Source organism: Ascidiella aspersa, chromosome 3 (genome assembly GCF_963924565.1).
Source record: "Ascidiella aspersa chromosome 3, kaAscAspe10.2, whole genome shotgun sequence".
Classification (NCBI taxonomy): Eukaryota; Metazoa; Chordata; class Ascidiacea; order Phlebobranchia; family Ascidiidae; genus Ascidiella; species Ascidiella aspersa.
Genome location: NC_139449.1, coordinates 30883608 through 30901885, shown reverse-complemented (window position 1 = coordinate 30901885; position 18278 = coordinate 30883608). Strand labels below are relative to the sequence as shown.

General features: G+C 34.6%; 3 protein-coding genes across 3 annotated transcripts; all 3 read left to right on the top strand.

Annotated features, from left to right (window-relative positions):
* Window positions 1-1619: 1619 nt before the first annotated feature.
* On the top strand, window positions 1620-3466 carry LOC146161566 (MOB kinase activator 1A-like). Its single transcript, XM_083383905.1, has one exon. It carries the CDS (start codon window positions 1672-1674, stop codon window positions 2332-2334), a length of 663 nt encoding a protein of 220 aa, XP_083240031.1. The 5' UTR covers window positions 1620-1671; the 3' UTR covers window positions 2335-3466.
* On the top strand, window positions 3466-8639 carry LOC146161565 (stAR-related lipid transfer protein 5-like). Its single transcript, XM_083383906.1, has 7 exons — window positions 3466-3602; window positions 3682-3731; window positions 3861-3996; window positions 4769-4868; window positions 6378-6410; window positions 6754-6847; window positions 7756-8639. The coding sequence occupies exons 1-7, from the start codon at window positions 3510-3512 to the stop codon at window positions 7916-7918; spliced, it is 669 nt and encodes a 222-aa protein (XP_083240032.1). The 5' UTR covers window positions 3466-3509; the 3' UTR covers window positions 7919-8639.
* Window positions 8640-13237: 4598 nt separating this feature from the next.
* LOC146161564 (zinc finger BED domain-containing protein 4-like) lies at window positions 13238-15253 on the top strand. The gene has a single exon (XM_083385190.1). The coding sequence runs from the start codon at window positions 13307-13309 to the stop codon at window positions 15251-15253; it is 1947 nt and encodes a 648-aa protein (XP_083241316.1). The 5' UTR covers window positions 13238-13306.
* The last annotated feature ends 3025 nt before the right edge of the window (window positions 15254-18278 follow it).

The window sequence follows — 18278 nt, the reverse complement described above, 5'->3', positions numbered from 1 at the left end:
AAGTCAAGTAATAGTTGTTCACTCAGTATGATGACAGGCGAATTTTGTTTGAATATGAGTCAAGCATCAAATACCCTAGGAGTATAAATAACAAAGCACAACTTTTTTCTCAATTATTCTTGTTAAAAAGTTATAGTTACAATTTTACCAGAAAGATGTAGGATATTTGATGAAATATATCAGTATAAATATAGCTTTTCAGAACTTTAGCTCAATTGATATAGATTTTTAGGGTAACATTAGGTTTTAATGTATCTAAGTAACAGAAGTAGGTAGTGTGTCATTCAACTGGTATAGTTTAGGTTTTTGTAAAAACCTATTAAACAACTTGTTTTGGAATTGCATTGTCATGTAATATTCTAAAATGTAAATGAGGTTATAAAATGCACAGCTTGTTAACCTTTGTGAAGCATTTTGATTGTGTAAGGTTAGATATTTGAGCTATGGTATAGAACGGTCATGTTCAAATGGCGGATCCGGTTCCGGATCTTTTCAGCGTTTTGTGCGGATCTTCTAATGTGTTTTAAAAAAATAAACTTTCTACAGTGTTTTCATGTGAATACCAATTGTCAGTGTTAATGAATTTTCTCAAAAATCAAGCAAAGAACGAGACTCCCAAATGCTAAATCCTGCGTTTGAGGATATCAGTCAGCGACAGAAAGCCCCAATTTGATGCTATTTTAAGACCTAAACTCTAAAACAGGTGTGGGCAACCTACGGCCCGCGGGCCGGATGCGCCCAACCAATGTAATTAATTTGGTCCGCCGCCTTTTTAACAAACTAGATGCGAGTCCATTTCAAATACTTTTTGACTATTTTAACTACAGAAGTGCAAAAACTTTTCCCGCTTCGCGCGAATCATCTTTCTACTTCCGGCTTGTTTACGCTTTGATGCAGTATTTTGAATTAGATCAGTGCTTCGTTACCGTTAATGGAAAGTGCATTCAAAAATATTGGGATATATTTTTTCACACTTTGTAGTTTCGGCAATGTAATAAAAACTAGCGAGAAATTTAAAAGAAACACCGCTATACCTAAAAAAATCACCCTCGCTTTGCTCACCATGTGCGCCCGGACTTCCAAAGGTTAACAAATACTAAACAAGATTAACTATTAAAGTTATCGTGTTAAATAAAGCGCCATAAAAACTAAAGCGTATCCCATATGTTTACTATTTGTATTTGGTGGATCATCATGTTGTCAGGTTTGACTGTGGTGGACCATGGCAGAAATCATTTGAACACCCCTGGTATAGAACTCTGCCACATTTTTATCCAGGCGTTTATATTGCTAACATTGGGTTAGGGTGCGAGTTTGGGTTTGAGTGAGTGAAATATTATTATTAATTTATTATCATATTTATTCTTCAGTATTTATTTCTTCCTTGCAATTTAATTTTGACAAATTGTTTTGTTACTGGATTCTAGACCAGCGCTGATATTTGTTGACCAAATCAAAAATCCCTTTTTCCATGCATGTAACATGTAATTTAAAAACCTTTTTCACCGTACCAAACAAAACATTCAATTAACAGATCAAGCACTTAACACTTAATCAACCTTAGAATTTGCTCATGAAAGGTATTGTGCTTATTTACTTTTTTTTCTTTTAAAGGTGAACATTGTGTATAGTGTTTTTATATACATATACCTAGCAAATCCTGAGTCTGCGATGAGTTTCTTTTTTCCCAATCGACACAACAAGACCTTCAAACCGAGAAAGAGCATTCCCGAGGGCTCGCATCAGCACGAACTGATCAGACATGCGGCCGCCACGCTCGGCAGCGGCAACCTGCAGATGGCAGTCGTCCTGCCAGAAGGTGAAGACCTAAACGAGTGGATCGCCGTTAACACTGTCGACTTTTTCAACCAGATAAACATGCTCTATGGTACAATAGCAGAGTTCTGTGTTCCGACCAAATGCGAAGTCATGTCGGCCGGTCCAAAGTACGAATATCACTGGGCAGACGGTGTGCAGATCAAAAAGCCCATAAAATGTTCGGCGCCACGATACATTGACTACTTGATGACCTGGGTACAGAGCCAACTTGACAACGAGGAGATCTTCCCGTCCGCTGTTGGTGTGCCATTTTCCAAAAACTTTATGTCGATTGCGAAAACCATCCTAAAGCGACTGTTCCGCGTCTACGCCCATATCTACCATCAGCATTTCTCCGACGTCATGGAACTTGGCGAGGAGGCCCATCTGAACACCTCCTTTAAGCACTTTATTTACTTTGTGCAAGAGTTTAATCTGATTGACAGACGGGAACTTGCCCCGCTACAGGAACTCATTGACAAACTGATCAGTCGCGACAAGGAAAAGTACAAGTAAAGACAACTTTGTGTTGGTCGTGTGGTGCAAAACATTTCTGTGAAGTTTAGGTATTATTTGCAGTTGCTTGATTTTGATTTGCGATTTGTAATAGACTAATTTGTTGCTAACCTTTTTTTGTTAAGATGAAATGTCATTTTTCAGCTTTACCACTAAGGTGTCTATTCATTTCTGCTGGCCGAAAACCAACATAGAAATCCGTAGTTCAGCATCGATTTTTGCTACCCTTCATACTCTGCCTTCCAAAATAATAGTTCTAAATGTTACCATTTAGGATTGTAAATTGAGGGTTTGAGGTATTGTCAATTGTGAGCATCACCGTATACAGCAAACCTCAATGTGAATATGCATGTGTGCTGCGCCCAAGACAGGAAGTGATGGCTCAAATCATCTAATGACGCCGTTTGCCAAGCATTTTTGCTACAAGCCAATAGTGGCTTTCTTTGTGGTAGCAATTTTTTTTCCACACTATTTACATGGAATTACAAACTTTTACTTAGCAACTAGACAGCCACTGTTTCAGCTCTATCAGCTTTTTTAAAGCAAAAATAATCTTTTTCAACCATGTCTGCTTGTACTTTTGCTTAGTTTGGATCAAGTCAATGCGAGTTTTTAACCCTTGTTTTAGAACACATTTTGATGATTCTATCGTGATATATCACTTTTATGCTTACCTTGTTTGATTGAGAGTTCAAATCCTGTGATCGTTTTTGTCCAATGCTTTGCGCGTTAAGTTAAACTATTAATCCAATCACCTTGTATCTCTAATTTTGTTTGACAAAAACAGCAATGTTTAGTTGCTTTTAAAATACTATTGATTTTGACCAAAGTTTTACCCTATGTTCATAATTTTGCTTTATCTCCTTTGTGCTTGTACATTGCCTTTGCAACAATCTCTATGTTTTGCTGGAATCTTATCATCATAAGGTTAGATGTCCACATTGCTGCTTTTCTTTGTGCCTTTTGTGTTTTCCTGACCGATGTAATATGTTTTATCGTCTTCCGTTGCGCCCTTTCCTGACACAACTAAATTGCGACAGCGTGAATCCAAAATTTTCCTGAAATTTGTATTTTACAGGCCTAACGGTATATTATGATGATTTGTTTGACGGTTTTGTTGTATCCCATCTAGGTGTAAGCTCTTAGGTCGAGTATATATTACATAAACTTGAAATATGGAATCTGAGTACGAGAAAAAAGCTTTGCAACTTGAAAGAGAGGTAATAAAGTATTCAAGTGAAGCAAAATGGAACCTTATAAAAAATATGGTAAATACTTTTCTGTCAATTTCCTTAGCTATATTTTCCGAAAGCTCGTCACTGCCTACCAAAGAATCAATTTTTATAGGATGGAGTTGAAGTGTCTTACCACAAGTCACCACATTTCACTGGCCAAATGTAAGTTCATTTAAATAGATAAAAATACTTTCTTTCTTACATACAGATAAGTTTTCAACTTTTAGACTACAACCTGTAAACTGGGTTTGAGCAAACTTGTAAACACAAATTCACTAAACTTTATCCCAGGTATAAATTTTCATGTACATTCGACGCACCATGTTCTGTTGTGTATGAAGTTCTGAAACCTCCCCCAACCACTGAAGAACGAATGTCTTGGGATAAAACCATTGCAAATTACAAGCGAATTGTGACGTTCAGTGATGCAAGTGAAATAATTTCATTTTTGTATATTCTGTAGGGTTTGTTTATATTGAACTTAAGAAAGCGAAAAAAACATTGACTTAGGAATAAAAATATAGAACTTGAATAGCTTGCACTTTTGATCATTTCAACAGGAGCGATTCAACTATCATAGTAGGAAGTAATTTACCTTAAACTAACCGAAGAGAATGTGGTATGATATAGTTTGGTGTAAGGTTTATGGAGTTAATCAATTTGATTGATTTTTTTTTGAAAATGTGTATTAAAAAGGAAAAATAACCAAACATTAATTTACCTTCACCCCAAATTCATTTAAAACTAAACCATACACACTAGTGACCAAATTTGGTTAAACATTGTAGCACACATTGTTAAATTACAATGTAAATAAAAGGCAATTGAGCTGTTGACATGGTGCTGTAGCATATTTGCTTTTTATTATGTTTCCAAGTGGGTACTTTTCCAAGGGTGCAGTTCTTACAGTAGAAACCACAATTCTGATGCAACGCAGCTTTCAAGTTGACATGCAAAGGACTTTTGTGACAAAGTGTTTTATTACTATCCCTCTTATGTGTATTGTAATCATTTTTAAAATTTTTGTAATTGTGAGGCCAAAGTTTTATGTTTACACATTTAAAAAACAATGTTTACTCTATTTTTGTGAAAGTTTTTCATGCTTACATTTTACTGATTTATATAACCATGTAATCTATAAATAATGAAACAACTTCGAATATGTATAAACTGATAAGTTTTATAAATGTTTTTTATAGAGTTTAAACATTTCTGTGATTTCATCTGCCTCTGCGATGATGGGATTGATTGCACCAAGGGAATTCCTCGATCTCTTTGTCTTTAAATCTATATCATCAGGTATATAGTTATTTAAATAGAAATTGTCAGCCCACTTAGTGTATATAGACCACAGGGGAATTTGTGGACTGGTCACTTAGTGTTTAAATCTATTGCACAGTGGCTTGACTTACACAACAGTTGTTTTAGGACTTAGGGAGCCTTCCATATGACTGTTTTCATTAACAATGAAAAAAATTAAACTTAAAAAAATAAGTACAAATTGTTCATGCTGACTGACAAAATTTTGTTAATAATTTGTCAATTTCACTAAACTTTATTTCTAACTGTGGTAAAAAATAACATTGTATTATGCTATCCCTATATCCAAATTAAATATAATGAACCCAAGCATGGTTTTACCGTACATGTAATAGATGAATAAAAGAAATATTCCTATAGATTTGTTGTACTATTTACCAACAATAATTTATTGCTTGGCCTAGTAGTGGTAATGTTTGCTCACACCGCTTGTGTAAATTGTGATACCGGTAAACTATTTAAACAAGGATGGAGTTTAACCTGTAAATATTTTCTTTTCCTTGTGCCATTTAGTTAACATGTATTTTAAATAAATTAAAAAACAATAAATTCTAAATTGGTCCATTATGTAAATATTGTATGTATAAAGCATAAATTTTATTTTATATATTGAACCTATGTCACAATAAATAACCTAAAAACAATTTTAAATGACATGGGTTTAAACTTAAAGCCTGTCTTTTTCATAAAAATCAATTAATTTTTAATAAAAACATTGAAAATACCCGGTGGAGTTGGTGATCAAATTTTATTTTAAAACACCAGTCTAAAGCAAGGACAATGAACAATGTATTTTAAAATTGCCTAGGTCCCTTTCAAACTGTCAAACTGGTTAGTGCCATTAATAGTGACCTTGCTTACTTTGCACAACTCTATTGTTCTTAAAATAAATAAATGAACTGCGGCCCTGGTTTTGCAGCCAAGCACACCTAGCTTAAAAAAGGAAATTGAGTTCAATTGATTTGCATTGTATGCTTTTCTGAATAACGCTATGTTGGCATGACTAGTCTGATTTTTTTTTTTTTTTATAAATGTGAAATTATTATAACAACATTCCATATAATTATTTTGGATCAACTCACAAGTAAGGTTTCATTTCTAGTGGTAGGGTAGAACTAAAATAAAAAAAATTCAAAATACATTTTGTTTGTTCTTCGAAGCTTAACCATGACAAACAATACATGTTCAATGCATTTATTCTAGATGTGATGTAAAGGTCCTACTATTATAATTATTGTGCAAAACACTAATGACATGTGTTGCTTATTTACTAGAAGTGACTACCCTGAAATGGCCAAGACTATAGTTTAACATTTTAAGAAAGGTAAATCCACCTTTATGTTGTTATGACATAGTTTTTACCAATTTTATGCTCCTATATAATATGCCAAACTGTCAGGTTATCAACAAAATATAATAGACGTCATTGTCAGTTTGATGCTAGGTTCCATAATAACCACAGCCTAACCAAAGTGTTTTTTGTCGCAGGCTTCAAGAATGACACTGTCTACTGGATTTTTTGTAAGTAATAAATTACTTGCATGGCGCTAATGTGGAGCCTCGTGAATTTAGCACTTTATATTGGCCCTGCAGTAAACCTATAAAACCCAGGCACTTTTTTAATGATTTGTAACCAAGCTAGACAAACCTATTTGCCCTTTTGTTATTTGTGCTTGTATAACAAGGCTAATGTTAAACTTGTTGATTTTGCTTTAGTATAAGCACCCCTTTCCCATTTCCATTTACTGTCAGGAAAAAAATTAACCATTAAGTAAACTTAAGGCTAACTTATCTCAAACACCATGGTTATTTGCAATTTCCTAAATTTGCAAAACAAATTTTTTTGTGAATTGTTTTTGGCCAGCTGAAAGTGTAAAGTGTGACAAGCACCCGGAAACGAGCAACATTGTCCGAGCACATACCTACCCAAGCGGCTACTGTACCAGTCCTGTGAATGGGTATGTCTACTATTTTTTTCATTGTTCAGCAGCATCCTTTAATGCCAATCTTGAACCTGTGATGAATAGTAATTTTGACCTTCCGGTTTTCAAGAAACAACTTCTGGTTTAGAGTTATTAAGACATTCACATGGAAAAACTATAATAAATAAATACATAACGAAGTGTTTTTTATACTTTTTTGATCAATTCTGTTTGTCCAGTTTTACATAGTGTATATATTCCTAGTGGATTTCAGCTGAAAAAGTAATTAACTAAATGTTTGTTGTAATATTTAGATGCTCTTAAATTATACAAAAATCACAACAAAAATATTAAATAAAATACTAATTACTAGGTATGTATAATAATATCAGAGAACAGTTATTATTGAAGTAGTTCTATTTGGGCGTTAGAAAACCAGGAACAAAATATATTAAGTTTTTGCTTATTTGGCCACCGTTATGACGTCATTTGGTATCAGATCAGACAGCCTTTTTTCTTAGCCCAATATCGGATTTCGCTATCGAAACAAAATGAAAAGAATATCCACTCACTAGCAGTAATTACTCGGCCATCCACTCTATTTATTACCACTAACCAAGAACAAACTTTATGTTTTGTAAGGTTCTGCTATACTTCTTAACCCAATGTCAGATTTCGCTATCGAAACAATATGTAAAGTATCTACTCATTACTCTGCCATCAACCTTATTTATTACCACTGACCAAGAGCAAAATTTATGTTTTGTAAGGTTCTGCTATACTTCTTAACCCAATGTCAGGTTTCAGTATCGAAACAATATGCAAAGTATCTACATATTACTCCCATCAATCCTACGTATGAACATTAACCAAGACCAAGATTTATGTTTTGTTACGTTCTGCTTGTTTAAATTAACACCATAAATTGTGTATTGACTTTTCAGCTCTCCCGACCAGACAAATGTGAACTTTTACATCAATATCGATGCGGGAGGTAAGATACCTCGCTCCCTGGTTGAAAGCACCCTGCCAGCGGAACAAATCAAGTTCATCCAGTGTTTGAGAAAGGAAATCAGTCGAAGGGCCAAGTTACCTCCATCCACATAATAACATCAGACACTGTCAGTTTACAGACGATTGCCAATCACTTCATTCCAAAGTTTGTAGTCAATTAGTATGATTTTAGATTTTGCACTTAATCGTGAATTTTTTGTAAGATCGTCAAAAAGGTGTAACGCACATTTTCGTGTTAAAAGCATGCCAAAAATGATTTAAAAACGTGATTTTATTTTTAGAATTGTGAATACAATTTGTAAATAACATGCGATTTTCTAGTGATAGTAATTTTTATTTGTCGTTTATACCTCCAATTTTGATATGCACTACAATTGTTTATATGTTTTTAAATTTTGTGCTTCCACTTTTTCAAATGTTCCAAACTGTCTCAACTTTAAAAAGTGCATGTCATTTTTATTCATATATTATATTTATTATTTAAATTATATATGTATTCAGTTTAATACATTCCTACGAAATGTTACCAAACTTTGACAAAATATACGAAATTTATAAATCACGTCACACTGTTTCAATTCTTATGTGTAATAAAATCGCTTTATCTGTTTCAAAATTATGTTACCAAAATTAATACATATATTGCAAAATAAATCGCACTTTTAAATTCCATGGATATTTTCAGGCACACGTGTTGTTTCAACGTCAAATTGATGTTTTATTAAAATATTGAGCTGCTATATCCTGGTTGTGCATCTTTGCACTTAAAATATGTTTCTACAGATTTTTCCTTGTTAGAATATATAGCACTGTAGGCGCACGTTAATTTTTTTCCTAATAGTTATTTCGTAAAATATAAAGGAAACGGTCGATTTTACGGTCTTGGTTTCAGCTGCTTCGCGTCAATTTTCTCCTAGTCGCATTTTTTAAGTCCGCTACTATTGCGTCACAACACCTTTGTTTGGTCGCTCGCGTCACGCGGGAGACGCAGGGCTCGTGACGCCCGTGACGCATTTCACGCATGATCGCGCGCCTAAAACAGGCCTGTAAGAACCGGATGTGACGTAACGGGGCACCAAGCGGACACGTGGTTTCGAGGAAAGCGGCGATTATCTGGCACGCGTGACATTCTAACTTTCCGGAAGTATTTTTCCCGCTTTCCTATTAGCTGGACAAAATATCAGGTGAACATAAATTGGAGTCTCCGCTTAGATCCGCCTGTTTGATTTCTTTCTTTGGAAAAGGAGCGTTTCCAGTTGATTTTAGTAACGGAAACTGCTTCAATTTGTGTGGCTAACTGTAAGTCATTAAAAAACGCACAAAGCTTAATTGTTGCAAACGGACCACAAAACGCTTTTTATGCTCGCGATGGACAAAGGTGTAAAAAAGAAAGAAATCGCTCTTCTGGTGTAAACGAAGTATAAACCGACGTGTCGGCAGCAGAAACCAGCTGACCTCATCAGGGTTAATAATTAAAACGAGAGTGCGTTAGCCATCTTATATACTGAGAAGTAAAAAATTGAAAAAACTGTAGATCAAAATTAATAATTCTAGACGTCGCTGAAGCATGCGATAAGCTGTGACGCGCCGGAGTCATCCGGTGCAGGACTGCGCCGTCGGATAACGAGCGTTTATCAGCTATTGCGTTATAGCTACAACGACGAGTAGATTGCCGGATACCACGAATCCTTTTTGTTCATGGTGTTAGGGCATTTGTCAATCCGAAATGATTCAATGAACCGTCTTTTGTAATAGTGCGGTTCCCAGTCTAGAATTTTACAATTACAATCAATTCCGTGTCGAAGTTCAACCGCATGCTCTGCGCATTATATGCGTGATGTCCGTCACGAAAGGACATCCCGGTCAGCTCTGACACAGCATGCGGTTGAACTTCGACACGCAATTGATTGGGATAATTGTAAAATAACTCTATTTTAAAGGTGTAAAATATTTAAATATATTTCTGCCACTTGCCTTAAAGCAGGGGTTCTTAAACTATTTTTACCGCGGACCCCTACTTTTTATCTTGCCACTCTTGGACCACGGTAGGCCAAAAAATTCAAACATGACATCAAAAATTTACGTAACAATACAAAAAGACTTTCTGAGTCTCCTGATTGCGGTCAAAAATGTGAAAGTAAAATGGAGTCTTAATGTATTTAGTGCAAAACCGTTTTATTTTTAAATATTTTTTTTAACCCCTAAAACTAATTCACCGATCCCTAAGGGGTTTATGGACCCCAGTTTAGGAACCTCTGCCTTAAAGCGTCACAAGTTGTCACCAGTCTGGTTTATATTGCTTTTATACAGTTTCAAACTTAGTAAATTTGATCGACAATAGACAACAGCAAACAGAAAAATGAACGATTTGCAAAGAAACTCGACGAAGCCGCCCAACGTAGGCTAATACTTTTCTTTATCTTCTGATTTTGCGGTTTTCCAACATTGCTATAAAGTTTGAAGACAATTGTTGTACGTTTATACTCCTGGTAGTTAAGTCTGGTAAAGAGTAGCCTACTGTTTTGATATTCGAATTTTATAAAATTACATCTAGATTATTGCATAAGGTCAAAATACCTACTTTGATGAGATCTAAATTTTCCGTTTTAATTCTACTGATGAGTAAAAAGTATACCCTTAAAAACTCAAGGAGCCTAACACCTTGAGGAACGTCGCAGCACTCCGGTTGCGGATCACTGGTCTATACATTAACACAGAGCCTCACAAACTTTGCTTCGTGTCGTACTGTTGCTTTGTTTTATTCAAGCCGGGGATTACCAAACGTTTTCATAAAGAGCCAAAACATTTTAAGGACAGATGGTCGCGGGCCGGATAACTGTAAGGATTAAAGATTGCGGTCTGATATAAAATTTTGTGTTAACCTTATTTGATTTAACTATTAAAACCGAACGGAAGCTTAGGCCTATTATACACTAAGTTCAATGAAATTTAATTGAAGTTTTGTTTAAGTTAGGCTACTTTAGTTGACGTCTGACAATAATATTAAAAAATATATAAATTTATAATTATTAACCGTATTTTATAACAAAAGTAGTTAATCATTATTGGCAGTTGAATGGTTTAATGGCGTTTTTCATGCCTTACTTATTTACTATAGAACATTTTGCTTCAATGTTGCTCCGTAACAAGATCGAAAGTATAATGATTTTATTACCGAAACGATAAAAAAGTTTTGTTTTTACGGGAACGCATGAAAATGTTTAGAGATCCTGAGGTTATTCTTTATTGTAATGGACAAATATTCAGCGGAAACCTTTTTTTATATATTTTTGCCGTTTTATATTTATTATTTTCCTTTTTATATATATTATTTTAGTTTATATTTTTGGCACATATGAATCATACTAACGTAACTTATTTCTTAACACTTTGACGATTGTATTTATCGCACAAAATGCGTTGTGTATGGTTCAACAAAAGAGACATTCGAAAAGTCCAGCAATAGCTCCGCTTTCGACGAATTGGACTCACAGCGCAAGTATTACTCCAAACCAGAGTTGGATCAATTATGTTCATTTAGGTCAATTACATTAATTACAATTAAAATTATACTCCTTTTAATGTTTCAATTGCATTAGGCCTACAGTTACTCCGTTCTCAATTACAACTACAATTAAACGATGCCTTTCGACATGGCATAGACTAGACTGGGCTACACATACGATACACACTTCAGTCAAGCCCATGGCCACGTGTTAAAAAAATGGACAACAGTTTAATCACTTCCCAAAGAAAATAAACAACGTGGAAAATTATTATTGAAACTTCAATTTTCTCTGGGCTATATCAATGTATTGTGCCAAAATGTTAACTAATTACAATTACAATTACACAGAATAAAAACGCCTCAATTACATTACAATTACAATTAAAAACTGTAATTAGTTACACCAATTACAATTAAAAACTGTAATTAGCTACACCAATTACAATTACAAATTACAATTGATCCGGCTCTGGTCCAAACCTAGTATTACTCCAAACCTCGTTCAGCGTTAGAGGATATAGCGTAAAAGCAATTGCATGGGTGAGTTGAGATAGCCAGTTTACGACGGAATCAGCCAGACCGGCCAAGCAAAGATAGGAAAAACGAAATAAAAAATTTAACAGTTTTGCATCAAGCTAACATGCTATGATTAGCCTACATAGAAAATATTTAAACATTGCCTTTGCAACTTTATTTAATTAATGAATTAGCTTTTTAATTTGGCGCAATGCGTGAGCTTCGTTTGGTAAAACTTGTTTGGGATTTTCAGTTTTATTGAGCTTACTGAACTATGTAGCTAACTACCTGTTTCGCGGTACAACAGTTTTTTATTTGGTAAATGATGGCTCTCTGGGCGATTTTAATTTACAGAAGATTTTAAGTTTTGCTGCAAATCTACAATGTAACGAAAAATCACTGTTTATCATACGGATCAAAGTTGGATTAATTGTAATTTGTAATTGTAATTGATGTAATTAATCACAGATTTAATGTAATTGTGATTGTAATGTACGGTAATTGAGGCATTTTCATTTTGTGTATATCTAATGGTAATTGTAATAATTTTGGCTCAATAGATTGATATTGAGAAAATTGAAGCTTTAATGCCGAAAATGGTAATTGATGTAGTTAATTACAGTTTTTAATGTAGCCTAATTGTTATTGCAATTTTAATGTATTTGAAACAAGGGAGTAATTGAATTGAATCATTGTAATTGATCCAACTCTGATACGGACAGATTTAAACTATTTGTAAAGAACCCGCGACTGAATTATTCTGTTCGATTGCATTGTGGACTGGGGAATCGCCGATTGGTTAATTAATGTGTACGTCCTTCCTAATTATGTTATTAAAATTTTAAAACTGCTGTGAATCGGGTACCGAACAATGTATTTAAGCTAAGATTTTAGTTGCAAATTTGTGCATTATACGTCGAACGATAACCAAAGGTTTCCTTACTTTTAGACGACCAGTTGTGACGTAACTTTCTAATCTTGTTGGTTGATCCCACATCTCTGAAAATCTTTATGCGTTCTGCCAAAAAAAATCATTGTACGTTCACCCGCCGCAAAAGACATAAGATATCAAAAACTCTGTTTCAATACTACCACATGAGTGACATGACAAATGTTGGCCACTATACGTTTCCATTATATTATAAATCGACCTGAGTTGGGTCAATTGTAGCCTATTTGTAATTGTAATTGATGTAATTAATTACAGTTTTTAATGTAATTGTAATTGTAATGTAACTGAGGTGTAATGTAATTGCTTTTCATTCCGTGTAATTCTAATTGTAGGCTAATTGTAATTTGCCAAAATTTTGCGTTAATACATTGATATTGAGAAAGTTGAAGTTTAAATAATGTTCCACGTTGTTTATTTTTCTAGCGATGAGTCATGTTTTACATATTTCAGCAGAAATAGAAAACTTAGTTAATTGAAATATTGGCTAAATCTTAGTGTTTTTGAAATGGATAAACATCAACCAAACCCTCCCGAAGCCTGTGTTAAACCACTTCCTCCACGATTGTCTGAGTTTTTTAAATCTTTGAGCAGCACTGAGGCATGCTGTAACAACTGCAAAAAGAAACTGAAGTTCTCAACCAAGGCTTCGTCAAACTTGATAACGCACTTGAAGAGATGTTCTTCTCATCTATATCCTAAATACATAAACTTAAAAAGGAAACACCAGGTAAACACGATGAAGGCTAAGGTTGAATTTAGCCAACCACCTATCAGGTCATTTTTTACTTCTTCTCCGCGATTCGCTTCATTTGATGCCACTCAAAAAGCTTTAACAAAAGCTCTACTCAGAACAATAGCTTGTGATCAGTTACCATTAAGTATTGTAGATAGCCGAACATTCAGAAACCTGTTGTTAACAGCTGAACCAAGTTATGTAATACCAAGTTGCTCCACATTTAGAAACTCTCTTTTGCCAACAGTTATTCATGAAATGGAAGAAGCGATGAGACGTGAACTTTCTCGTTTGACAAATGTTTACTTAACGATTGATTTTTGGACAAATCGCAACATGACAAGTTTCGTGGGCATCACTACCCATTATATTGATGCAGAATGGAAACTACGCGGCTTTGTCCTGGCAGTGGACTCATTTTTAGGACGGCATACAGCTAAACACATTGCTGATGCATATGACAACGCTGTAGAAAAGTTTAGACTTGAGGGAAAAGTGAAGAAGGTTGTTTTAGGCAATGCTTTCTTCATGATAAAATCATTTCAGGTTTCCCTTCCTGAGTTCACACTGCATAAAACTATTGAAGAAATTAATGAGGACAATGAGAAACAGTTGGATGCCGATCCTAAACAAGAAGTCCTCGAGGATCAGAGTTCTGATTTACATGCTCTTCTAGCTTACTTACCCGAAAGAGTAAGCTGTTTTGCTCATACACTACAACTTTGTATTAAGGATTGTCTGCAAGATTCTGATTTTACAAAGTCTTACATTGGGAAGCAGTTAGGAAAGATTGCAAAAATTGTAAATTCAGTAAGAACATCTGTTATTGCTACCTCTTGTTTGCAACGTAAAAAAATCATGCTAAGAGCACAGAATGTGACGAGTTGGAATTCACAGCTTGCTATGTTGCAAAGTGTCTTAAAGAATCACCAAGAAGTTAACGCTGCTCTCACCTTGATTCAATCACGGGAAAAAATAACGAATCAAGATTATTTTGCATTTAGTGAGCTCGCGAGCGTGCTATTGCCTTTCAAGGAAGCATTGCACCAATTTGAAGAAGAAAAAACTGTAACGTCCTCTTGTATTTGTCCGGTAGTGCTTGGTTTACTGAAAGCATTGGAACAGCTAAAAAACTCAAATCTCAAGTATTGCCAGAATCTGGCAGCTAAACTGGCAGCCTCTATTTCCAAAATGTTGTTGCCATTTAAAAATTCTCCAGACAACAGACTTGCGTCTCTTCTTGATCCACGATTTAAAAACAGGTGGATTGAAGATAATGCCGAAAAAGAAGAAGCTGTACGTTTGCTAAAAACTAATGTGGCAAGTAGACTGGGCAGCACGGACGAAGAGATTTGTAGCACAGAGGAAGAAAATCTTTCAAAAAAGCCAAAGCTGTTTAACTTTATAACAGAAGGTTTGAATAAGAAAAGACAAAGAAACCAAGAAAGTGAAGTAGATCGCTATTTGGGGGAAGAAATTTTGCACTTTGATGAAGACCCATTAATGTATTGGAAGAAAAAGTCAGAAGAATTTCCCACGCTTGCTTCTTTAGCCAAGGATCATTTGGGTCAAACAGCAACATCACCCTTGTCAGAAAGAGATTGTTCAATTGCAGGTACCTTTTATCCGGCAAGAAGAAATTTACTGGGTTCAGAAACTTTTCGCAGCCTTATGTTCATTAAATGCAATGCAACAGTTTTTGAGCAAGTGAAAACGTAAATACAAACCAAAATGTTATAATTTATAATTAATTATTGAAATATTTTGTTTACGAGTAATTTTAATATTAAAAGATTTTTTTAACACGTAGCCGTTGATTTGACTGTAGTGTATATATGTAGTCCATGCCATGCCGAAATGCATCCCTTCATTGTAATTTAATTATAATTTGATATTTTAAGCACGAAGTAGTTGTAATGTAATTGCAATTGAACTGAATTAATGTAATTGATCCAACTCGGATTATTCATTTGACTTTGAAGTAAGATTCGAAAGAGCAAAACGTTGTACGAAAAATAGTAAATTTCAGCTAGACGAAACCCAGTATGAGATCAAAGCGATTTCGAGGAAATGCGACGCTAAGCAATATAAAATTAAAAATGCTGGGTATAATGTTTAAAGGACATCTTGTGTTAAAAGTTATACAAACGTTGAAAGTAATTAAGTTATACAAAACAGAAACAATCAAGCGTCTCTTCTTTTTAACTGAATATGTATGTGTTTAAACAATATTGATGAGATTCGATATTTTAAGCCCGACTGTCGTATACAACGTTTGCTTAAAATACTCAAGTTTCTTTTGTTAAAAAATACATATGGCCTAAACCAAAAAATCGTCAACTTGAAGCATCCAAAGCTATTCATCAAAAAATTTGCAAATCAACTTCAGGAAAGCAGCATCGGGTTTCGTAGAAATTGAGTTTCCGTCGCGTCTTTTTCGCGGTTTTTGAAAGAACGTTTTTAACTGCAGATATCGTAAACCAAACAGGCTTCATGAAGAACGCATGGCAAGTCTTGTTTATTTATAGGCAGTTGGTAATTATGAAGCAGTTAGTCAATTGTACAGACCGAAGAATCTTTGGATATAAATATGATAAGCACTCTACAACATTGTTGGCGTTTTTGTGTTTTGCTTGAATGGTTGCTTTTCTTGCTAGTAACAACGGAATTACCAGCAACTTATATGGCTTATAGCAGTGGTCTCCAACCTGTGGGTCGCGACCCCAAGCGGGGTCGCCTAAAAATGTTCTGGGTTCGCCATACCTTACCATATTTCAGCTGTTTTAGTACGATGTTGCACTGAATATGTGAATAATGGAAATCACCTTGACCCTTGCAAGATAAATGTCGACCTTAATTCCTGATCAGTAACAGCAAAATACTCTACCAAAGCTAGCAATTCAGGTCAGACACAATAAACAGATCTTAAAAGAGATATATATATATATTTCGCCAATCAAGGCATCGTCAGTATATCTGAATAAAAACCAACGCAACAATATAAGAATAAGTCAGAAACATTTAAAAAAAAAAAAAGTTTTTTATATTTTAGTTATTTTACTTTGTTTTATTTTATTTGAAATGTTTCTGACTTATTCTTATACTGTTGCGTTTGTTTTTATTCAGATATAGGCTACTGACGATGCCTTGATTGGTGAAATATATATATATATCTTTAAAGACCTGCTTATTGCGTCTGACCTGAATTGCTAGCTTTGGTAGAGTATTTTGCTGTTTTAGTACGATTTATTTATTTTATTTTATTTACAATGACGTCACACTAATAAACGTGACTGAGTACATAGCAAAGATAAGATTCTGTTTATTCTACATAAAATAGGTGTTTTAGCTTTTAAGAGCTGCTAGGTTACAAAAATTTCAGCAAATTAATATATACTTTTGGACTATTTTTATATCGAAAATTCTGCGCAATGAGCATATTGAAAATGAAACATCGTAAATCGCTTAAAGGTAGCATGGCGGTTATGCTTACGCAAAGGGGAGACTCGTCAAAAAACTGGTGGATATATGCAGGCAACCACTTACTGTTGAAACAGACTAAAATTCATGTATTTGTTTGTATGCTAAATTTAAACTTGTAATTTAAATAAAACTTCCTAAAATAAATCATTTTGTTACATATAGGCTATGTAGCCACAGTTCTCTCGTGATGTGTGTAACATGGCTATTTGTTCATGTTACTTTACTGTTCCACCAATATTTAAAATATTTTATTCCCATCTATAAACAAAATCGGGTCGCGATGTGAATTCTGATTTCATTTTAGTTGAATTGGGGCCGCTTATTAAAAAGGTTGTAGACCACTGGCTTACAGTACCAATGTTTATCAACCTATGAGTATAATCGGATCGCCTTCGTTTGATAGGGTCACCGACTGCAGTAGTTTATATGATCAGATTTATTGAGATTTGTTTTGAAAAATATTTCTCCAACATTAGAGAATGTGGCGGAAGAAATACGAAGTGATGGCTTATATTGATTAAATTCACACTGATTAGTTGCAATTTCTCATGTAATTTTCGCTTAAAAAAGGGGCTCAGTCAAAAGTTTAGTGAAGAGAATTGGGTAGCCAAATATTTACGCATTAGTTTTTGGGTCGTCGCGAAAAAAGCTTGAGAAACATTGGCTTATACAGTAATTTTAGTTCACCCCTGGACCAAACCGAAGGTATTTTCTCGTTTTGGGGCGTATACGCCTATAGGTGCAGGATACCGTTTTAAATGGACCAGTTGGTGCAATCGTAATAACGTAATAATAGGTTCACCATTAGCTATAGTGTAACGGCATTCACACGTAATCTTGTACGGTTGCACAAGCGTATAATCGTAGACTCACACACACAGGCGCAGCTAAAAGAGCTACAGCAAACAAGACCATCAGGAACTTTGCTAGAGGCTACGTTTGCGAAAAAATGTAGTGTTACCCGTTAACAACGGTGCGTCGTAAAACAATAATTCCAAAAAGGAGAAAAAATGCGGCTGAAATCCAGTTTATAGTTTCGCAAAGCTTGGTCAATCTGCGTTTACTTTTTATTTAAAAGGATACTTGACGCATTAGGGCCCTGAAAGAGATGGCTCGATATTTTTTTATAGAATTAGAGCGCACAAGCAATTGACAAATTTGATTAGAATTAAAATTAGCCGCATTTTTTTCTCTAATTCATTGAATTAGAAAACTAAAAATATCTAATTGTCCAAGTCTGTCGCGTAGGTCGCAAAATTTA